At 38.6% G+C, this 23,928-nt stretch overlaps 1 protein-coding gene across 7 annotated transcripts in view; it reads left to right on the top strand.

Moving 5' to 3' along the window:
• Positions 1-23,928, top strand: part of MAP3K4 (mitogen-activated protein kinase kinase kinase 4) — a 73,898-nt gene that overhangs the window by 7,404 nt on the left and 42,566 nt on the right. For 6 of the 7 annotated variants that reach the window (XR_013948322.1, XR_013948323.1, XM_080584777.1 and 3 more), the window contains exons 2-3: positions 7,663-7,853; positions 20,556-21,937. Coding sequence is in view for 5 of the 7 variants with exons in the window: in XM_080584777.1 (XP_080440903.1) it covers positions 7,663-7,853; positions 20,556-21,937 (1,573 nt within the window). In the remaining 2 variants the exon portion in view is untranslated. Of the gene's footprint in view, positions 1-7,662; positions 7,854-10,381; positions 10,867-11,196; positions 19,963-20,555; positions 21,938-23,928 lie in introns of those variants that run through there. The other variant, XM_080584778.1, reaches the window with a different exon arrangement.

Genomic DNA, 23,928 nt, shown 5'->3' with positions numbered 1-23,928 from the left:
ATTCTCCTTTGCTCTGCCCAAGTGCTACTTTGCTATTTTTTTTTTCCCTTGCATGCTTTTGTTCTTCATTCCTAGACTATAGAGACAACTCTTCCCTCCTTCCTCTGTAAGGAGAAAATGTGGACATGTACAGCTCAGTTTGAATTAACACTGAAATCCTTGTACTGGTAGTATTTCTTCTTTAAAATGTTTTCTGGAGATACTTAGTGAATTTTAAAAGAATATGGAAATGCCCTGGACTTCTGCCATAGGGTGATGTTTTGAGATGATGGCATAACGAAATGTTTTTTCCTTTCCTCAAGTCACTTCTTGGCATTATGGTTAGCATCACTGTCTCTACTTCAGACTTTCTTCTAAGATAAGTTTCATGTTTGTTTCTTTTCCCCATTCTTATTAGCCTTGAGGCTGGTGTATGTTACATGACTGCTTTTATGGGTAGAGAAATTGATGAAAGGTTGAATGTGGCCCTCATAAATACCTATGCCTTAGCTTTGAGAAGAGATGAGAAATGGATGCATTTAACTAGAAAGGATTTTAGCCACCTCCCCAAGTAAGGAAGGATGGTGCAGATGTAAAGGTGATCATAGGGACATACAAATGGGGTTAGAGAAACATGCTTGAAAAACAGGTCCTGAGAAATGAAAGGACTTAGAAATGTATTTATTTTTTAACTGTCTCTAGAAGTATAGTCACAATAGGAATATGTGACACAGACCATTCAGATCTGTGTGCCAGTTGCAGAATTTTCATATCCTGCTAACTAGGCGATTTTTTTCCCATAAGCACTTTGCCAGATTTGCACAGGATGTATTTAGCAAAAAGTACAGTTTTATTTGTACACAAACTGTGTGCAAATTCCCGCTGTTCTGTTTAAAAAACAAAACAAAAGTTTTCTTGCTTCTTATTGAAGGCTTTAATGTTTCTTTCACAGCCATTAACTGGTTTGTAATAGATACTTTAAATGCACTAGTTGCAATCGTTTACTTCTAATATTGCAAAATGTAGTAGATCTTTAGGAAAAAATTGTATGCAAAATATTTTTTTGTAGTCCTGTCTGCTTTTAGTTCAGAAAATTTTCAGAACCAAGAAATTAGAGCAGCCGATTACAGAGCTGTGTTATGCTTAGCAGCTCTAACTGGATACTCTTTTGTTTTTCAGCCTTAACAGATGGTTACCTAAAATCGTGTTCGCTTTTTGCATTGCTAGCAGCTGCAGCACAGTAATGATTTGCAGCTCTGTTCTTGTTGGGGTATTGGTTAGTTTTGAAATAAAATGTTTGCAACTGTATTTGGGGATAGCTACGTTAGTTTAAGAAAGATCTGATTGGCAATGCGTAGCAATTGTTTTCTGTTGTCTTAGTGAATTGAAAATGTGCATTACTAAGAACAGGCCAATGAAGCCTTTTCTTCCTACTTTGTTAATTATCAGCCTATAGTCCAGTTATAGGGCATATACATGAAATATTAACATTTAACCTTTAAAACAAAGGTAGTGAATGTCAAGAACAAGCACTTGGCAACTTGGTGGTGAACCTTGTACAGATCTTGCAGTGCTCTGTATGGAAATGGCAACATGCCATAAGAGAGAGCTTCTCCCTGATGTGGGAAAGGTGCAGGACCTTCAGGAAGCTGCTTGCAGCAGCCACTTGTCGACGGCACGGTGTGGTAACTTGTGTGCTGGGCGACTGTCCTGGCTACTGCCTTGTAGTTGCCTGACTTGGATTTACTGCTGTGTGCTCGTGGATGAATCAGTTGACATCTACTGCTCTGATGCCTAGCAAGCTTTTAAGCTGGGTATGGGATAATAAGCAGTGGCTGAACCTGAATTGGTGTATGCAAAGTCCTGACATATTTGAACTCCTGCTTGTGAGGATCAAGGGTAGCAGGTATGAAGGCAAGATTACAAAAGTGTCAGTGAAGTGCAAAAAGTTTATACTGTTTAAAAATCAAACCATTCAGTGTGACTTAGCCAACTTAATTTTAACATGTCCCCATGTGGTCTTCAGTGGTCTTTTCATCTGTTAGTATATTTTAAATTATTATGTTTTTCTAATGGCTTATGGTCTTCAAGTATTTGTAAACCCAGAAATGAGTGACATCTCCTCTGGGCTTAACTCTTTTTTTTATTGTTTTTAAAATGCAGCGTATATGGAGAGTCTTCTTCTGCCCATAAAGCAATGGAAATGAGGTTTGACTGGTGGTTTCCTACTAAACCAACAGCAACAGCTCCCAGACATTTTGCTGCCTGTCCTGCTCCCTCAAACCTCAGTTCTTCCCTCTCCCGTTTTTGTTTGCAGACCTTTGAAAATCTGGAAGATGTATCTCAGTTTTCATGATTGAGCTGAAATATTAGATATGCCAACTCTTTGACATACTTTTAAAAAATAAAATGTCTGTTGTGAGCTACATGTACAAGCCAAATAAATTCTCAATTCTGATTTTTCAGATTCTGATTGAAATGCACCGTGTTGTAACATACAGTAGTTATTTGTTTGAAACTTTCTTGGTTATTTTATTTCTTGTTACATTTTAAAGCTGTAGAGTTGTTCTGTCTCTTTACCATACAGCTCTTGCAACTTTCCCAGTATTCCTGATACTGGGAGCCTGGCTACAGTCTCTTCTATATTCCAAGGGTAAAACTGAGGAGAAGCATTTTGCGTGTTAAAACGGAGGATAGGAGCAACCTGTATGTAGTGTACTGTGAAGACTATACACTTCCAATTTTCTCCATAAGCGTTGGATTTAAACTGTCCTTGGTACATTTGACAAATAGTAACTTCAGTTGTCATCTGTCTAGGTTTTGCTTTTTGTGTATACACGTAATTAAGATTAAGGTGGTTTCCACTGGTTGTGGGGGAGAAAACCTGCAGTTCTTGGTAGCAAACAAGGAATTAGCTTTCATTAGTATTTGCCAAACTTTTCCAGTTAAAACAATATTTAGGAACCAACAATTTTGTATGTTAACCAATACAATCATTTGATTTGGGTTTGCCAGCAGTGCGTTTTGTAGTTTTGTGGGTTTAATTAGTCTTTTCTTAGTTCATAAAAGTAACTAGCACACTAATGTTATGAATACTTTGTCAGTAATCTCTTAAAATGATAACTTTTTAATATCAGCGGGTTGCAGCTGATCATCCTGTATGTCTGCAGGCTATTTGGTTTTATGTGGATAAGGGTAATTTATATAGGTGTGACTAAATGGATGTTGTTCCTTTAGTTCAGACCATAAGCATCAGGTACACTGTTGTACAGTAAGGCTTTTGCTGGCAAAACCAAGTCTTCCTGTTCACTGGCATTGATCTGAGCTCTGACTTGGGATGCAGGCTTTATTTACATACTTTCCATGCACAGAAGTCCTAAACTGAGCATGCTGAATTTTTACACTTGAGTTGCAGCCGCTGTCCTCCTCCCTCTGCAAGGATCAGAAAACTCAAGTCAGCACATGCTGTCAGCTGCTAACACAGGGCTCCTGTCGAGCACGGCTGGTGTTTTGTGATGTGGCTTCTGTCTGGTTCTGTATGTCTTGTGATAAATCTGCCGGGGTTTTAACAAATTAAAGAACAGCTTCCTAAATTACCCGGGACAAAAATCTGAATTTTAAGGAAGCCATACTGTCCCTCTGTATAGGTATGTATTTAATTCAGGTGTGAGGTTGGAGGGCATTTTGAATACTTTCGGGCTTCATGGCCTCTCATCAGGCATAGCAAGGAACAAACAAGCCAGCGGCTGTTGAGGAAAGAATCAGCTTTTGGGCGTTAAAGGTCAGTTTGCGAAGAGGTATGGTCATTTTGCTCTTAGAGGTTACTCATTTAAAAGCAAAAGGAAAGCGGTGTCTTCACTGGCCTTTACAGGAAGGTAAGTTGTCCTCGTTTCAAGCTGTCCTGGAACAGGGACCTCACGCAAGCGCCTCTGGATCCGTTCTGCCAGGCCCCATGGGAGCATCAGCGCCCCACCCGTGGCCTTGCCAGGCCAGTGAGATCACTGAAAAAATAAATAGTTCCATAAGCATTGGAACTAATGACTTCTTGTTTCATGTGGTGAGGCTCTTGTGGTTGATTTGTCTTTGGCAAACTCAGAGGGGTGTGCTCTGCCTGAAGTTTTTCCTGCAGTAGCGCTGTTTGCTGGAGTTCTCAGGAACAAAATTCTGCTGGCACCCAAAAAGATGTAAACTTGTGTTCCGCTTCGCCAGTTCAGCATTTACAGGACATGTAGGAGCAAATTACATTGAAAAAGACTCCTTTGTTGTATTTGGCCACTAGCGGTTACTTGAATCGGGTTGTTAGAAGACACACAAACAGCGTGACTTCCCAGGGCTGGGAAAGTAGGCTAAAAGTATTGGCGATTTCATGTTGTTGTCATGACCAAATTCACTGTAGGGCTCTCCTTAAACTACAGGTGGTGCTACGATACCACCTGAGTCATTTTTCTTAGGTAACCTCTAAAGTTTATCTGCAATAGTTAGTAACGTTGCCTGCCTTCTTCTCAAAGCTGTAATGTGAGAAGGGTGATTTCACACGCTAAATGTATCTGTGGCTTTGCAGAGAGCATTGCTGTTCTGCATGTTAGGGTATTTATTTCTGGTTGTAGCTAAAGGCAAAGAAAACAGCACAGTATGTGATTTTTGTTAATCTCGCTGCTATTTGACTGGCTGGCAGTATTCTGACATATTTCTTCCTGCAGACACTCAGACTCGCTCCACCAGAACATGAGTAACATTCCTCGTCTGTCTCAAAAATAGTAGCAACTAAAATGCTGCTTGTGTTCCAGGTGGAATTGCAGGGAAAGTTATCGGGTACTGATGCTGGTCTTGCTCTGTCTGATTTAGGTCAAATGTATCGGCCTCCATGCCTTCCCCCGCAGTCAGGAGGATGTTCCTTGCAGAACATAAAACGTGAAATAAAATGTGTGAGGCAGCCTTCATTTTATCCCCTCATACGAGCTGGAGCAGTGTGTGTTCCTCTCCCTCATGTGAGAGGGTGGCACCGAGGCAGTGGGCCCTGCTGTCCTTGTGTCCGCGGAGAGGGGTGGTCATGGTGCCACTTGTCACCGGGAGCTGCAGCCGAGCCATGGCCTGCACTCACCGGGGGACTTGCTGGTGCCTTGGGCTCCTCTCCTCCTCCTTCCTCTTCTCTCCCTTCTCTGTATTTACCCCGGGTAGATAAACATCAGATGGGTAGAAAAGAGGAGCAAAAAGGTTAAAACCCCGTCCTACTGCCATTTACATTCCCCTGAAGCCCCAGTTGTCCAAAGGATTTCATTCGTTGTCGTCTTTTGTAAGATTGTGAAGAATTCAAGTGATCTGTTGCTGATGGGGCAATAAGGCAGTTCACAGACTGCCTTTAAATTGTTTCCGTATATACATTTGCTCTTGAAATTTCCTAATACCTTAGCAAGCAGCATAAAACCTACTGAATTTCAGTGTTCTTGCTGTTGTCCTCAGAGGGTAATTTTGTGATGGTGAGTCACCAGGGCCACCCAACAGAGATCCAGCCACGAGTGGTATCCTGCCTGACTGCCCCTCTGCCCAGGTAATCCTATCTGGGGGGACAGAGCAAGTCCTCCCTGAGAGGAACGAAACAGTATCTGACATGACTAGTCTTTTACTGTATTTGTCGTAACTTATTTTTAAAGCAAACCCTCGTAGGAGGGTGTGTGCATGCCCCATCATGCTTGTTCTACGTTTGACCTCCTCTTGAGAGGAAGCTGGCACTGGAAGCTGTGCTTTGAGCTTGCCTGGAGTTTACATATGAAAACTGATGTGTGGGGGTTTGTTTGTTTGCTTGTTTTGGTTTTGGTTTGTTTGTTGTTTTTTTTTTTGCCGTGTTAGCCTACAGATAGACCAGCTCCTGGCGTTGGCTTAGTGCCAGCATTGACTCAAAGGAGAGGCTGCAAGCACTTGGGGAGAAGGGAGATCAAAATCACAGCGGTCTGGGCTTTGATTGTCTCATTCTGCAGTGCAGCTGTGATACTGGGCAGGTTCTTCTCTTTTCTCTTTTTTAAAATTTATTTTTGTTTTTTTTTGGAACATACCTGTTCCTCACTGAAGGAGAAAATGTTACACTATGGTTTTTATCTTGGAACAATTTAAATCAAAGTAATTTAGAATTTTGATAAATTACAGAGTCAATATTTTTAAAATACTGAAGTGTCTTGTGATAATGTATGTAATAATATATGTAAAACTGTAAAAAAATGTTTGCTTAAATGTGAAAAGTCCTACTCAGGGTTGGTCCCTTGTGCTAGACTCTGTACTGACATAGACTCTAATCCTGTAAAGATGCACGCTTTCTGTTGAGTTCAGTGATACTACATCCAGTCGTTAAGCTGACCGTCTAGACTTCAGGTTTGAAGAACATGTATACATTATCTTAATTTCATGTTTGCATAACCTCAGTTCTTCCAAAGTATTATCTGCATTTTTCCTGAGGGCCAAAGTAGTTAGGGGTAATTAAAAAGTTACTGTGGAGACCCTGTTATTTTCTTGCTACAGGAAAAAAAAAAAAAAAAGAAAACAACTCTGAGACTAAACCTACTTAATATTAAAAATCAGTGCAAAATACATAAAATAAGTTCAGGTCTCCTGTGCTAGATGAAAGTTCTGTGAAGGGTGGAGACCCTTTCCAGTGATCTTAGAAGTTACCTGCACGGTATGTACAAGTTGGGAAGGTGAAGGATGGAAGGGAAGACCTCTTTCTTCAGTTGTCTCTGCCACTCAGTAGATGGACTCTCTTGCATTGAAAGGAGCGTGCGTTAAAAGGAGCATGGCCAGCATGTCAAGGGAGGTGATCCTCCCCCTCTACTCTGCCCTGGTCAGGCCTCACCTGGAGTACTGTGTCCAGTTCTGGGCTCCCCGGTACAAAAAAGACAGGGATCTCCTGGAAGGAGTCCAGCGGAGGGCAACAAAGATGGTACGGAGCCTGGAGCATCTTCCCTATGAGGAAAGGGTGAGAGACCTGGGTCTGTTTATCAATGTTTACAAATATCTGAAGTGTGGGAGACAGTGGGATTTGGCCAACCCCTTTTCAGTGGTTTGTGGGGATAGGACAAGGGGCAGCGGTCAAAAAATGGAGCACAGGAAGTGCTGCACCAACACGTGAAAGAACTTCACAGTGAGGGTGACAGAGCACTGGAACAGGCTGCCCTGGGAGGTCATGGAGTCTCCTTCTCTGAAGATATTCAAGGCCCATCTGGATGCCTACCTGGGCAACCTGCTGTAAGGATCCTGCCTTGGCAGGGGGGTTGGACCCGATGATCTCTTGAGGTCCCTTCCAACCCCTACAATTCTGTGATTCTGTGATTATATTTGTATTTTTGAACTTTGGTTTGTTTCATGTACCTCTTGTTTTGGATTTACCACAAGTTTTCTGAGATACAAATAAATGACATGCAAGATTTTCTTTACTCTGTTCTCCTACAGACACTCTCTGGATGTACATCCTCTTTGTTTCCTGTTGCCTATCCTTTCCTTGGTTGGAATGTTGCCTTTATGGTTGTGAAAACTCTTGGGGATGTGCCACATGGCTGTGGCATGAAAATTTGGAAGATTCACTGTGGTTCACAGAATGCTTGGGTTGTTTTGGTGGATTAGCTTTCTAAACAGATACTGCAAATAAAAAAAAAAAAAAAGTATTTTTAACATCATGGTTTAACTTATTCTGTTCAGGAAAGAGTGCAAATCAGAAGATGCTACTTGCAAGATCTCAGAATCTGAACCTGAGGAATTATCAGATGAAGCAAGTGCTGACACCTTCTATGGAACTTCTCCTCCTAGTACACCCCGCCAGATGAAGCGTATGTCAACAAAACATCAGAAAAATAACATTGGGAGACCTGCTAGCCGGTCCACTTTGAAAGGTAGGAGTGCTTTTTTTTTTCTTTTTTTTCCCTCCTTTTTTGGCGAAAAAAAATGTCATGGTCACAGCCTTTGTTACCTAAAAAAAGGAAATATACAGAAGATGGAGCAAGTCTCTGAGATGCACAGTGAAAGGACAGTGAAAATAAGTAAAAGCAGACCTCACATATTGCAACAAAGAAAGATTGGTTTGGGTGTAAGAAGAAAAATCACCATGAGTGGTCAGACAGTGATCATTTTGCACTTTAATGTCACTGAGGCAATTAACTTTGCACTGTTTACTTTCGCCCAAGTATTAGTCATAAAGTCGTATCTAGGAAAAAACAAACAAAAGATACTCCAGAAATGTTCTTTCCTAATGTTACTAGGTGATGATACCTACTTCTAAATAAAACATTTTTAGGTTAAAGTATGAATTTTAAGATTTAAAAATTTTTTGCTCAAATACAAAATATGGTAATTGCTTGTTTTTTAAATAATAATAAAAAAAAACCCACATGCAGTAGCTAAATCTTTTCAAGCTACTCTTCCAAGGGGAAAAAAAAAAAGGAAAAAAAAGTCTGGCAATTATAGTAGTTTTGCTGGGCTTATGATGGATGCTAAATACCATTTTTTTATCAGATTATATGTTCAGTATTTTCATACAGAATATACTTAAGGTGTTTTTTTTTTGCTTGTTTTTATCTATGTCAAACAAGGTTATTTGCCGAACTTTGTTAAGGCAGAAAGGCTATTTCCAATTAATATTTTGGAAGCAATTTTTAAAAATAGCTTCATATAAAACAGAGAACATTATCAGAGAGTATTTACTTGGAAGGATTACATTTTGAAAGTTAAGAAAGTCAGTGGTTTAGCATAAATAAGGGAATAGTGTATTCTTAAAGGAGTAGAGTTGTTGAGTGCAAGTTCCTAATACAAGGGCCCATGCAAACATCTTCCAAAGGTTTTTGTTCCCTTCCACTTCAGACAACCTCTGAATAATGTCACCATTAAGTGAGAATTCCCCAAAAGAATTTTTCCATAGACTAAATTGAAGAGAAATCTCCTTATATTTGACAGTTAACTGTGTAGTCATTGGAATTATTAAGCTCTTTTTATTGGCTTTTAATTGTGCTTTTTGGCTAAATTAAACTCTTCTAATGCAACATTGACCTTATTTTCGGTATATGATTTAATAATTTTTCTTTCTGTGATTTTCTTGTAATTCTGTGCTTTTTTGAAAAAAAAGGTTAATTTCTAATCAGAGAAAAATTGTGTTACTAGAAAGAGCTATAACTTATGCTATTTCTTTAGTCTTCAGTGCTGAGCATGTATTGAAGATTGATACCTTTACAAGAAATAGGGAGCTGTTGATTCTCCTTGCTAATAGATTTGGAGGTTTTGGAGCAAGTTCTTTTAACTTTCTGCTTGTGAGGGAATGGTTCATGTTTCTTGAATAACAAAATTCCGATCTTGGTTGCTGTGAATATCTTAAAATATGTGGAAATGTTTTTATTCTTGGATGAATTGGTTAGTGCTGTATACTGTAAAATATGTTTTTCTGGAAAGTTCGTAGTTCATTTAGCTTAACTTTGCCCGTATGTGTGATCTCAGAAAATTTATTTTGTATTAAAAAAAATAAAAATAAAAAAATAAATCTTCAGAATGGACTAGTTAATTGACTTTGAATGTGTATGCAGATACTCTTACTCAGATCGAAGTGTTTTTAATTCAGTTAAGAGAATTAATTCACGGGTTAAGTTAATTTAACAAATCCATTTTAAAAGTAAATTTGAGGTAACTTTCCATACACAGGCATGTAACACATTCAATGTAGTGTTTTTTCTTTATTTAGACAACTGAAAGAATTTGGGGCATTAGGGACTTGCTTTCTTGTGTCTCCAGAGTTTGTTTCTTTGTTTAATTTTGGGCATACCAACTTGCATTTAATACTAAAAAAAAACAAACAACAACAACAAAAACCCCTGTTACTATAAAATCTGTTTAAACTAGTTTGAATGCTTTCTCCTTTACCCCAAGAATAATAGGATTTACATTTTTAAGCTGATAAATTCATTTTAGAGTTGCTCATAAGACACAAGTGTGTCTTTTGCCTTTTTTTTCTGTCTGGGATGTTTTGAAATGTCAGTTCAGTGACGCTTTCTTACTGAAGTTTTTAGACTAAATAAAGAACGTTGTCCCTGTCTCCTTTTTTGTGAATAAAGAGTGCATGAAACTCGAAGCAAAACCTCCTTCTACCCCACTCTCTTACCCTTATCAATTTCCTCAAGTTCTCTTTTCCTATAAAATTAAGGCATATCCAAAGCACTGAAGACTAGAGATGTATTGGAGGATACAAAGGGAAGCACGTTCATAGTTGATCCCAAGCTATTAAGTACTTACTTAGTCAAGACAAGACTTATATTTCAGTTTATTTATTTAGGATTTCAATGCATTTTGATCAATAATTTTATTTAGCATAAGTTCTTTTTTACAGAGCAGGTATCCCTAAAGCTTTTTGGTTACGTTTGTCCTCTGTAAAAGAAGACCTGATCTTATGGATGGTGGATACTAGAGGACTCTGTGGCTCATTAAATATCAGGAACAGCAATTCAAAGTGGAAGACCAGGTGAAAGACATCTGCCTTTTGGTACTACCCTCCTAACCAAGCATAAACACAAGATGATATTTTTACACCTCCACCCTTTGCTTTGAGGAGACCTTAATGCTTCTTTTTCTTTTAGCCTTCTTTCTCACCCTAAGTGAGAGTTGAAGTTCTGAATCAGGATAACTCAAACATCATAGGAGCAGGAGATAGCAGACTTACTTGACCGCTCCTAAACAAAAAGTGGTAAACACCACTTGGATAATACCATGTGTAAATAGCTTTTGTCAGTAGTCGTAATTACTCTCCTGGCAAAGCCCTTTGGAAATGTCTAATAAATGTGAACCTTAAAATTCCTCAAGCTTATAATGATTTTCTTCATGTTCCGTGAATGCAAAGAAAAAGCAGCACTTCTGACAGAAAGCATGAGGGTGTGTACTGAGAATCCTTGAAACAATACCTGCAGATGAACTTTCAGTCTGAAATTGTGAATTCTTAGTCCTTTTATTGGATATGTTGTTCTTCTCTACAACTGCAGCATGCTCATGCAGACTATAGGATCTGGGCCAGTACTAGAAAATGTCCGTATTAGTTTGTTTTCTATATAATGGTCCCTTGATCCTATGAAGGTTTTTATAAAATCCCTTTGTTTCACTTAGGGGCAAATGTCATAGATTAAAACAACATTGGATTTAATATAATTATTTATTGTAAATGATCTCATGCCTACTATACATATTTATTAAACTCTTGTTTCCAAGGTCACTGGAGGTGAACCAAAGGGTGCTCTTTCTGCATGGAGCCGAGAAGGACCCACAGGTTGGGGCGCAAGACCCTGAATGGGCAGTAGTGCTTGTAATAGAAGGAAACTTAAATCAGGTGCTGCTTCCTAAGGAGGAAACTTGGAAACTGAGAAGCTGATAGTAAAAATTGACAAATAAGCGTGAAATCTTATGAATCTATTCTTCCCCAAGACCCATTTGTCTAGGTAATGGGACTGCCAAATTGCAAGCACTGAAGATATTTTAAATCATGCATTTTCAGCCTTCTGTTTTTGAAGTGCTTCACAAGCTGCAATATTTTATTTTTCTGTAAATCTAAATTGAGCATTTTCAGAGAGTCATATATGAAAACAATCTGCAACATTATTAGCTAAACAGCCTTCAGGAAACTGCATGTCTGGGCAAATGTTATACCCTTAAAGAATGAAAATCCAGCAAGTGGGAATTGAAGCTTGAATTTGGACATTTGAATGCTAACACTTTAAATCATGGGTTTTCAATCCCGCTCTTGTCTCTTCCCTGTTACTTTAGGAATTAAAATAAATAAATAAAAGGTCCATTTGACTCCTAACCTCGTGAGATTCTTGTACTTAAATAAAAGAACAGGTTACTCTGTTCTTTTGCTGCTTTATAATTGTGTTTTTGTCTTGTAAATTTTTTTCTGTCCTCCAGTTAGTTGAAAATGACTTACTCTACATCAGAAGCAGCAAAACGCATTGGATATATATACACTATGAAGTACCAAGGTCTATAAAAGCTAAAAATTAAAAAAAAAAGAGTTCTTGTGGCAAATGAATGCTGAGAACATCTCTCTTGGTCTATTTTAGAATTCTATGCACTTGTTGAAGGAAAAAAAATTCATAACATACAATTATTGTTGCCAAATGCTAATATTATTTTTATTCTAGTTTTATTAAATTTAAATATTTAAATACATTTTATTATTAAAAATAATAGAAACTGTTATATCTTCCTTTTGCTTCCCAAGAGCAGGTTAGCTTACACGCAGAAAGACTCATTGCAAACAGACCTCATCCTTCCTCTTCCCTGCTTGTGTAAAAAAAAGAGAGACACAGAAGAGAATCAGAAAGTTTACGAAACTGTAATCACATCCCTTCCAGAGACATTAATTTTTTTCTGGCGAAATATATGAAATGAAGGTTTCTGTTGATTAAATAAGTGGAGTTACCTTGATTGGAAGATACTTTGGTTTATCTTCCAGGGAGAGTGGGAGCAGCTGTAAGGCAGCTGACCAAACTACCATCCTCCAATGTTTCAGAGCAAGAAAGCAAATTACTTACTGAATAGTCACAGAAATTCAGTCATAATCAAGGATCAGGAATAAGGAGAATGTTCTATTTTGAAACAAACGGGAGAGCTTATGAAATTGAGACATATAAGAAAGGGTTATTTCTTGCACTTTGGCCACAACAACCCCATGCAGTGCTACTGTCTTGGGGCAGAGTGGCTTGAAAGCTGTGCAGACGAAAAGGATCTGGGGATGCTGACTGATGCTCACCTGAACGTGAGCCAGCAGTGTGCCCCGGTGGCTAAGAAGGCCAGTGGCATCCTGGCTTGTATCAGGAATAGTGCAGCCAGCAGGACCAGGGAGGTGACTGTCCCCCTGTACTCAGCTCTGGTGAGGCCGCACCTCGAGTACTGTGTTCAGTTTTGGGCCCCTTGCTACAAGAAGGACATTGAGGCCCTGGAGCGTGCCCAGAGAAGGGCTACGAAGCTGGTGAAGAGCCTGGCACACAAGTCCTGTGAGGAGCGGCTGAGGGAGCTGGGGTTGTTTGGTCTGGAGAAGAGGAGGCTCAGGGCAGGCCTTATTGCTCTCTACAACTACCTGAAAGGAAGGTGTGGGGAGCTGGGGGTCAGCCTCTTCTCGCAGATAACTAGCGACTGGACTAGGGGAAATGGCCTCAAGTTGTGCCGGGGAGGTTTGGGTTGGAAATGAGGAGACATTTCTTCTCAGAAGGAGCAGTCAGGCATTGGGATGGGTTGCCCAGGGAGGTGGTGGAGTCACCGTCCTAGGGGGTGTTTAAGGAAAGGTTGGACGTGGTGCCTGGGACCATGGTTTAGTGGGTGACATTGGTGGTAGGGGGATGGTTGGACCAGATGATCTTAAAGGTCTTTTACAACTCTTATGATTCTGTGTCCCAAGTGGCACCAAGTGTGATTGGGAATGATATGAAAACCATGGTGGTACAGACCTGCAGAGCAGAAGTTGTTGATGAAAGAAAAAAAACAGCATTATTAAAATAATGTTATGAGAATTTTAAATAAAGGGAGTATTTTAAGTTGAGATTATTTAAATGATTAACATTTTGAGGGAGCGATGCCGTTGCACATCTTTCAATGGCCTCATTTTGTGCTTGATAGCACATGAAAAACTGGAACCATAATGTAGTATACACATTCGCATGAAGTGAATGCTGTAATCAGAAGCTAAATAGAAAAACAAGGATCTGTCGTTTTGGATGGGCAGTGATTGCAATTGGGTGCTGTTTACTCTTTTGTTTCTTTCATTCTCTCTGACTCAGATCCTGTCCCTGTGCACAAATAACAGTAACTTTTAGTCATCAGCTCTTTTTTTTAGCTGATGGGATCCTAAACACAGTTTTCTTGCTTTTTATTTACAACCACATCTCAGTCTGCATCGATTCAGATAAACTGGTGAGTTTGTTTTGTAGGGAAGTTGTTAGTTCCTATATCCTTCTTTGTTCTGTACATGTTCCATATGTTGTAATCTACTCCTTGTCACTACCATATTTAATTTCCCTTCACTCTTCCAAGTGCAAACTTCTTCACATGCTTTGTTTCTTTGTCTGTCTTTTCATGTGCATGCGTGATGAAAAATAGGAAGCAGAAAAGAGAATTTGTGTAAGAAATTGAAGCCCACAATTTTCTTACTTTAAGAAGAGAGGCAACATTTATACTTTTTGGGAGGCGAGTTGTACCTTTCTGTCCTGGAGACTGTGTCATGTAAAGAGTGACCAAGTAAGCTGAACCTAACAGTAGGACTTCTGAACAGCAACATCTATGTGGAGCCTGTGCCTGCTCAGGGTAAAGACAGTCCTAACTGTGGCCACCTATGTGGTGATTTCTGTTGTGACTGTGATTGAAAAGATGGGAATGGACTCAGTACTCTGAAAGTAGTTGTTTTGTAATGGTGTAATTTTAGTTGTTTGTCTTTTTTTAATGTTTTAAAAATTGCCGCTTCTCACATGATACCATGTGTCTGTGGATCCAGCTAGTGTTGGGTCCCTTAATAAAGGTATAAAAATTACGTATTGTATTTTAAATAACATTCCATAAGATACTAGCAGGAGATGAGTATGTGCATCATTATACTGTGTCTATTGCATCTTTCTACTTCATTGCATTTCAGACTGACTTAAAAAAGGGGTAGGTTTCTGTTTTCATCTTTTGATCAGTTGCCTTTTTTTTTTTTTTTTTAAAGTGAGCTCTTTAAGATCCCAGCCTGTGGTGTGCTCCCTCTCACTAGTCAATTGTTGCTTAGTCATAAAGCCTACCTACCTCATGCAGTGTTAATGGTAGTTGTAACAGAACATCTCTTAGTATAGCTGAACTTGCTTTACTAATTAAGTTAAGCCTATATTATAAAACTGCAATAAAATTGCTAGTAGGAGCTCATACAGATGTACCATTGACTTTAGCATTTATTGCAGAATTGTCAGATGTATTTGAGTCATTGACATCTGTTTATTTAATAACACAAATATATTTTGAAGCAATTGGTAGATTATTGTGCCCGGGCTTTGTTAGGATTGATGAATATTCAAGTATTAGGGCACTTTGGATGTCTAATAATGAATTATAATGTTTTTAACTTATTATTTTTCAGTCTGTTTTGGTGGGGAGGGAAAGTAAAGATGAATACTGAAAGAGAATAATAAGTTTAAAAATATAAACGTAAGTGGTTTAGAAGACCTGGCAACTAGAGTGTAAGTTCAGAAAGTGATGGGGTTTTCATTTATTTTACATGGTCTCCAAAATTTGTTTGCCATCAAAGTGCTAAGTTGATTAATTTCTAATCTACCTCAGCGTTGGTAAGGTTTGGGGTATGTCTGTGTTGTTCATCTCTGCTAACCCCTTTCATCTTTCTCCTTTCTTGCAAATGCAGAGCATGTATTCTTGCTGCTTGTCTTTCTTAGCTTTTAGGGCCATTGTCTCCTCACGGTGGTGCCAGCTGTGGTGTGGAATGCAATTTAATACGCTCAGCAGTACTCTTAGTCTTAGATGGGTGCTGGCTTAGTCTGGTGCTAGCTAATATCCATAGTTAGTAACCAGTGAGGGTTTGGTACTGCTGTCTGACACAGCAGCGTTTGAGTAGATGTAAATGTAAAATCAGTTTCATTGAATTCCATAGCAGATCTCATAGTAACTTTCTGTTTCCAGGAGCAAAGCTGTTTCTGAGTTAGGTTTTTATGTGTTGTCTGCTGTTGTACTTGGTAGCTATTCAAAGATAAATGCATAAATACCTGAAATAAAATCAGTGTAAGGGGTATTAATAAACTCCATATTTGTAATGCTAAAAATTTGTCTATGCTAAAAATGTTGAATTATGGTTTGATCCTGGATATATGGATACGACACTATAAAGTTTCTCAGTGCTACCCTGTGTTATAAGACAGATGGAGAACTTGCAACATTTCAAAATGAAGATGTTTGAAGGTGCATACATGCAGAATGCTTAAAAACCAACTTACTGATGTTACTTATTTCTGCAGTTGCCCTTGTAGACCTATCATAGCATTGAAAATTCCAAGATGATAAGCAAATCAGATGGTTTCTGAAATACTAATAACCTAACAGATTGTTAAGCTGCTCATTAGTATGTTGCATATAGAAATAAACTATTCCCAGAATTATGCTTGCTTCTGGTTTTGGGTGGTTGATCTGAGATGCAGCCTGCTCTCCTCCCTCATGTCCGACCATTGGGTTATTTAATAGCAGCTTCAATCTTGAAAGCATAGCTCCGGATTACTTCAGCTGCAAGTACTCGGTGTATTCATAACTGAGACCTGAAGTTGAGCAGCTCTTTTTAGAGAGTGCCTTTTCAAAAAGCTTGGATTAAGTTGCATTCTTCACAGAATTTAGCTAGAGTCAGGAATAGAATTAAGTTTTCTAGAATGGCAGTCATTTGCCTTAACCATGAAATTCTCTTCCCTTCTGCAAGTCTCTGCTTTTTCTGTGCCAAGCTTTTAGTTTTTATAGCAATGCAAGTGGTGATTTTAGAGTGCAAGTAACAGCCCTGTTTACTATGCATCTCTCCAATTACTTTTCTTCTTTAGGCTTTCAAGGAGAACCAGGATCTTTATGCTTTCCTATTCCATAGCTTGGTGTTTTTTCTTTCTTCCTTATATCCTTCAGAAGATATTTTCTTCTTCTTCAGAGTTAAGTGCTGTTACACATCTTGTGGCCTACCCCAATCCTGTGGGGGGTATGGTACCACTCTGGTGAGGATTTAATTATAGTTTTTAGATATGGGGAGTGGAAGGAGGCATTGTGGGAGGTCACACCATTATTGACTTGCTTATTGTTCATTAACAGCTGAAAACAGGGTTTGTAATGGCTTTTTAAGATTGTAAGATTAAAGTTGGGCAGTTTTCTTTACCCAGCTACTTTTCTGAGCTAATCCTTCTGAGGAAAAAGTCTACTGAATTCTATTTCCAAGCAACAGGTTAGTTGAATATATATTAACTCTTAGGGATATGTGATTAAAATGTGAATAAAAAATATCCATTCACTTGTGCCATAGGAGTTTGCTAGACTTAAGCAAGCTCTGGTCTTCAAGCAGAAACTTTCCAGGAACTTAAATATTGTCTGCAGCATTCTGGGCTTTGTTCATGCCCTGGACTAGAAAGCTGAGAAACATTTTTGTGCTCTTAAGTATTGGGTGTAGGCAATGTAGAGAAAGAAGCTATCAAAATAACTTGTAGAGGGCATCTGAGCCGGAACTGTGAAGAATGAGAGCATGTACAAGGAGCATGGAGAACAGAATGGAGAGTTGCTAGTCACCACCAGGAGGAGTTTAAACGGGGTGAGGTGTGGCAGAAGTAGCTAGGTAGACAGGGCAGGAGTTGGTGGGGATTGGAAAGATGGGTGCAGAGTAGAAACGGGAGGGGAAGTTGGCTGAAGAGAAGCAGATCAGATTAGGAGTAGTGTAGTGTGTATTTAAATTTCTGCTTTTAGTGGTCCCTTGTTTTTGTCAATAATGATGCCATACTGGTGGGGTAGTAAACCCCACCATTTAAGCTATTATAACAGCTTAAGGATAAGGAAAGAAGGGTAAAATAGATGGTATCTTGGAAGAGGTCTGTAATGCTATTGTTTTCAACTTTAGCTTTGAAGTCTCCTGCTTTTATTTTAGACCTCAAGAAGTGGTAGCATGCCAAAGACTTGTCTGGATTTCCCAGTTACCCGTTGGGCTGATAAAAGCTACTGTCTTTACCAGCAAACCTTATCTTGAGTTTGATCCTTTGGCAGAATGCCTGATTTATTTAGGGTTTTTCCTTTCAATTAGGAACACGTTCTTAAATGTGGAATTTGTTGGTGGATCTCTGTAAGCCTCCGAACAGAGATGTTAGAAAACGTTAGAATTTGTTTTGCCTGGATGTGTGTTGCATGAGGTTTCCTGCTCTTAGTTGAAGGCTCATTCTGTGCTACCTGGTGAGAACTCCTCCTCCAACCCCAGCCCCTGGCAGCATGAGCTTCCAGGTGTGCCATGCTTGGAAATGGAGAGGGTGTGCTTTTTTGAGGTTCCCGAAACACTTGGAAAAACCAGGGAGAGTATACATTTCACGGGAGTGTTTGTGTATTTATAGACTTGTTTGCCCTACCTGGCCTAGCCTTTAATGTTAGCCAGAGATGAACCTAAAAACTTTTTCAGCAGGGATTGCTTTCTAATTTTCTAAACTTGAATTGCAGGCTAAATTAGAAAGATTAAATAATGCATAAAACAGAATTCTAAATTGCACATAGGTAGAGACATTTTTTTTCTTATTATTTTCACCACTTGTCTTTTCTGTCCTTAACTCCAGCTGCAGAATCTGGAGACCCATGCTCTTAGTCATCAGTTGTGTGGGATGCTTTTCTTTCAGTATATCTGGTTTGGAGGACTGATGGTCCAGATCAGTGTTTCCACTGTTTTATAGTAGGCAGGTGTTCTCCTTTTCTAATGAAGCTGTACAAGCTTAGATTTCTTTACGTATGTTTATTTTTTCTCCTTCTGAACAAATCTAGAGTTTCAACAAGCTCAAGTGATTGACATCTCTTGCTGCTGTTACCAAAAGGGGGTCTGATCACTATCATTGGGGTATGACTTAAATCCTTGAGGTGTTTTCTCTTTTCAGTTCCCCATCAGGGGCTGAATATTTCTGTCTCTGCATTCTTCAATTAGCATGTTCTGTGTAAATGGCTGTACCATTCATTCGTATTTCCTGAGTTGTTACCATACTTCGAAGACTTTCGTAACATTCTAGAAATTATTCATCATAAGAGTACCTAAGCTTCTGAAGGGTTTGTTAGTTAGCTTTTTCTGGAGATCACATGTATACAGTATTATCTGGTGTATGACACTGTATGTGATATATCTGGGAGGAAAGTGCTCTGTCCACACACCTCTACATTTGCTTTTGTTTCAGACAGCTCTGCAACCTTAATACAATTCCTTTGTCTGCATACATTTTGATAGTCTTTGAGCTGTGTTATCACATCAATTCTTTTCCAAAGAACTTCTGTCTTAACTGAATAGAGATTGAGTGGAATTTTGAAATGCAGAAAACTGGACTGTACCTTCTTGTGTGGCAAATACTGGAACATATGTAGCAAATGAAACGAGAATGGAGGGTGATCTGATAATTAAAGTGAAGTGCATCATAGGATGATAACAGCACTTTGCCACGAGAAGTTGTGTGATGCTAGCTAAGTAGCACAAATGAAAATCTTAGTGTGTGATTATTAATGTCTATTTCTTGTTTTTTTCCAGAAGCAGCTAGAGTTTCTGGGACGTTGTTTGCAGAAGTGTTGGGAATTTGAGGTGCAATGGAAGTCAAGAAGCTTTGAACACAAAGTGCTCAATGTTCTGTAATGTTGAGCAATAGCTCTTTCCATTTTTGGTACCCAGAAATGTGGTGGCTTGACTGATTTTCCTCTGTCATGCTTTTCCATACATAGAAAGGGAATAATATTATTCTTCCACTGAATAGGGCTGTTTTGCAGATAATTTTATTGCTATTACTGGTATTAATTGATACTATAGTTAGGAGCACAGTAGCGAAGACTGTAAGGAAATTATTACTTCTAGAGTGGGGAATGAATCATGTGCAACAGATAATCCTTAGAATCACACAGTGAATAGTGAAAAGAAGACAGAGTATTCAGCCATCATTCTGTAGGTCTTTTCTGTTCCTGAATAAGTAGGGGCCCTGGGGGAGTGAGGGGAGTGTGGAGTGTGACCAGCTTGTTTTGTTCCAGCTGCAGATCCCTGGACTGCAGCTAGTCTGAATATTAGATGCTTCTCTCGTCGTCTTTAAGAGAAAGAGAACAACTCTTTAATACTTTCAATACTTACCAAGTAGTTCTTTCTGGCAAAGCCCAGATTGAAATACTTTTGTTAGTGTTACAGAAAAGTAGTAAGGTCTGCTGCTGCTGCGGAAAGAAAAGGAAGAGAAGAGAAGGTACTTGCACAATTAGACAGAAAAGGGCTGCTGTTTTGTGGTAAGGAAGAAGGCAAACTATTATGTTTGGGGAGAATGGGAAAGTAGGCTTCTGGAGGTAGTGTATTAAGACTACAGAGGGCTTCCCAGAACTAAGAACAGTTTCCCAAGAGCTGGGATCAGATCATTCAAGCCAGATTTCAGAATCCATGCGTGCTCCAGTTTTTACGAGATTGCATGTGCAATGGAACATTTTTAATTTTGGTTGACTTAGAAATCTTAATAATATTCTATTGCATTTTGAGTTTTTATCTAGGAGCTTGTTTGACAAATGTATAGAAAATAAACTTGGAAAACATTCTCTTCCTTTTAATCATACTTAGTTCTCTGTAGATGACATACTCAGTATAATGAAAATTCTGACGTCCTTTCTACATCAGAGTTAAACAAGAGGAGAAAAAAAATTTCCTTTGGTATTAGTATTGATTCTGCTGTACTAATGGTAATTGCTAAGACTTCATTTTACTTCTACCCTTGCATATTTTGTTTTGTTGATACTAAGAAACGTAATATGCACACCCTAAGAAACTGGGAACTGATTGAATGATTTTTCTTGTTGGTGTAGTCAGATTCTTTTTTTTTTTTCTTTTACAGAAAAGATGAGTGTACCAGCTCAGGCTGTGCATAAAGACAATGGGAAACCCATTGAGAACGTGGAGGAGCACAGCTATAAGCAAGGGAAAAAAATCCGAGACACCCTAAGGACAACAGAACGAGATCACAAGAAAAATGTGCAGTGCTCATTTATGTTAGACTCAGTTGGTGGGTCTCTGCCAAAAAAAACAATTCCAGATGTTGATCTCAATAAGCCTTACCTCAGCCTTGGCTGTAGCAATGCTAAGCTTCCAGTCTCTGTGCCCATGCCAATAGCCAGAACTGCACGCCAGACTTCTAGGACTGATTGCCCAGCAGACCGCCTAAAATTCTTTGAAACCCTGCGGCTTTTGTTAAAACTTACCTCAGTCTCAAAGAAAAAGGACAGGGAGCAAAGAGGACAGGAAAGCACCTCTTCTGTCTGGCTGAACCGATCCAATGAACTGATCTGGCTGGAGCTGCAAGCTTGGCATGCTGGCCGGAGCATTAATGACCAAGACCTCTATCTCTATGCAGCCCGTCAAGCTATCCCCGATATTATCAATGAAATCCTCACGTTCAAAGTGAACTATGGAAGCTTCTCCTGTGTAAAAAATGGAGCCAGTCTCAATGGTACTTCAGGAGAAGGAATTTGCAAAACAACACATGGAACTAGTGCTTTGGGTTACTCAAGTTACCACGAACACCTCCATCGCCAGCGGGTCTCGTTTGAGCAAGTAAAGCGGATAATGGAGCTGCTAGAGTATATAGAAGCACTTTATCCATCTCTGCAGGCTCTTCAAAAGGACTATGAAAAATATGCTGCAAAGGACTTCCAAGACAGAGTGCAGGCACTCTGTCTATGGCTAAACATTACAAAAGACTTAAATCAAAAACTAAGGATTATGGGAACTGTTTTGGGCATCAAAAATCTTTCTGACATTGGCTGGCCAGTGTTTGAAATTCCTTCTCCTCGACCATCTAAGGACAATGATCCAGAGGATGAAGAAGTTGATAGGGAAACAGAAGTAAAGGAATCCTCAGGAACATGCACAGAGGAGAGTGATGGTGAAGAACAAATCTCTGAGGAGAATGTTGAGGAGCTTAGACAAGCCATCAAGAACAATTTTACTAATAAGCCAAATTTTGACTTTCAGGACCATTTTTCAAGGAAGCTTGATAGGCTTGAATCTGAGGATGACTCTGCCTCTTGGGTTATTCCAGAATGCAGTGCTGAGGCAGGCTGCAGCAAACACTGTTTGACCTCTATTTACAGGCCATTTGTAGATAAAGCACTGAAGCAAATGGGGTTGAGGAAGCTAATTTTAAGACTGCACAAGCTAATGCATGGTTCATTGCAAAGGGCTCGTATGGCGTTGGTAAGGAGTGATTGCCAGCTGGAGGTAGGTTGTTACTGGTGTGAATGGGTAACAGGAGTACCCCCACGAGCAGTATTGTTTCTAACTGAAACTGCAGGAATTGGGATCTTTTGAAAGTATTGATTGCTTTGCTGTTTTTGGAAGATAATGTATATTATGATTAAGAGCCCTATTCTACTTCAACAGAAGTGAATCTGTCATTTGATCTGATTTAGAATGTCTGCAGCACAACATAGTTCTGTGTTTGTAATTTAAATGACATTTTATGATAACATCTTGTCTCATTAAATTTTCTAACATCTAAAGCCTCAAGTCAGAAAAATTGCAATGGAAAATAAGGCACAAAAGATTAATTATAAGAAAAAATTAACTATGGAAGTGTGGAATTGACACTTTTTCCTTTTCTTGTCTTTAAGACTGGAAGTCTCTCTGCAAGACATCCTTTATCAAAACATCATAATTGTTTTGGTTCTTTTTCCTCTTCTATATGAATGAAATTCTGTGGTGATATGTTATGCTTGAGTCCAGATCGGAGAAGTAAATGGACTCTTAACCTTGAAATCTATGAAAGAAAGTCATGTTAGCATGCTGCTTTCTTCAACTCTCTCTTAATTTATTTATTCTTTTTCATTGGGTGATTCTACAATATTAATAAAGAATAATTGTTAGTTAATAAAGTTATGAATTATGCAATAAATGAAGGACTAGCTGACATTTCATATGGTAATTTGTGTTCACTAGCTCTTTCAAGACAGAATATTGTTTTTTAACTTAAACTGTTATTTAACTTCTGGGCAATTTTATGTTAGGAGGAACTAGTAGTTAGGATTATTTGTCCTCACTGATGAACTGGCACTGTTTGGGGCCTAACCGTGGATTCTCGATAAATGATTTCTTAGCTAACGTGCCCATTGTAATATGGATACTGTGTGTGGTCTGAGACACATTGCTGGTCCCTAAGTGCGTCTGTCACATTTGCAAAAGAAACAAGAATGCTTTTCTCCCCTGGAGGTTAACTAAGGATAACTTAAGTTTACCTTTATAAAGTGATATGATTTTAGAAAATTGTTTTTGTTTGTACTGTTGCTAATGTAGAGAGTACTGTAAAAAAGAAAAAAAAAGCTATTCAATTTTTATTCTCCAATTGGTTTCAACTCTAGGAATGTTATAGGCAGTTTTGTATTTAAAAAGTTTGTGTATTACTAAGAAATCATGTCCATAAGCAAAACCTGCAGATATCTGTTGCCATAACCAAAATAGAACCCATATATACTTAGGTGGGATGTTTAGCTTAATATACAGGCAGAAATTTTATAATATGTAATATGTAATACCTTTTAAAAAAGAAAGGAAGTAAAGTATAATTTGGGGAGATTGAAAATGATTTTGAATGTATTTTTGAAATTGCTGAATACCTTAAATTTTTGAAATTGCTGAATACCTTAAATGTCTTGACTTCATGAGGGTTCTTAATAAGTTAATGAAACTAGAGTTCTTACTGAAGGTTCAAAGAAACCATTTGGTAATTTAGCAGTGGTTGTCTTGTGTAAGATGTATGGATAACCTTCTCTTTCTCCTCTATTCTTGTGAATTCTTCAAATGTTCATTTTCAGTAATTATTCCATTTTCTTTGAAGTATTGTCCTCCTTTAAGAAAGGGTATATGACTGAAGGTGAATGTTACAAAATCATAAACTTCTTTCCTGCACCAAAATTAAATGAAGGCTGTCAAAAAAGAGAAAATACTGCTTGTCAGAAGTGCGGTACCTACTGTAACAGAATATGTTACCATACTAAAATAGAAGAGAGTTTTGACAGTTTTGAATTGGCTGGTCTTTGTAAATGGCAGTGCTTTGAAGGAAATTAGCAATGTAATGCTAATTTCATCATAAATGTATGTAAATGCTTATACAGATGAGTGTTTGTAGGGGTTTTTTTAAAGTACAAGTTTTATTCATCATAGTTGTGCTCTGACATTTTAACAAGGCTTAGGTACTATAGAGTGTTTTATGTAGA

The sequence above is a fragment of the Anser brachyrhynchus genome (genome assembly GCF_964034855.1).
Source record: "Anser brachyrhynchus genome assembly, chromosome: 3".
In the NCBI taxonomy this organism is placed as follows: Eukaryota; Metazoa; Chordata; class Aves; order Anseriformes; family Anatidae; genus Anser; species Anser brachyrhynchus.
The sequence above is the reverse complement of the archived record's forward strand: the minus strand, read 5'-3'. Positions and strand labels throughout refer to the sequence as shown.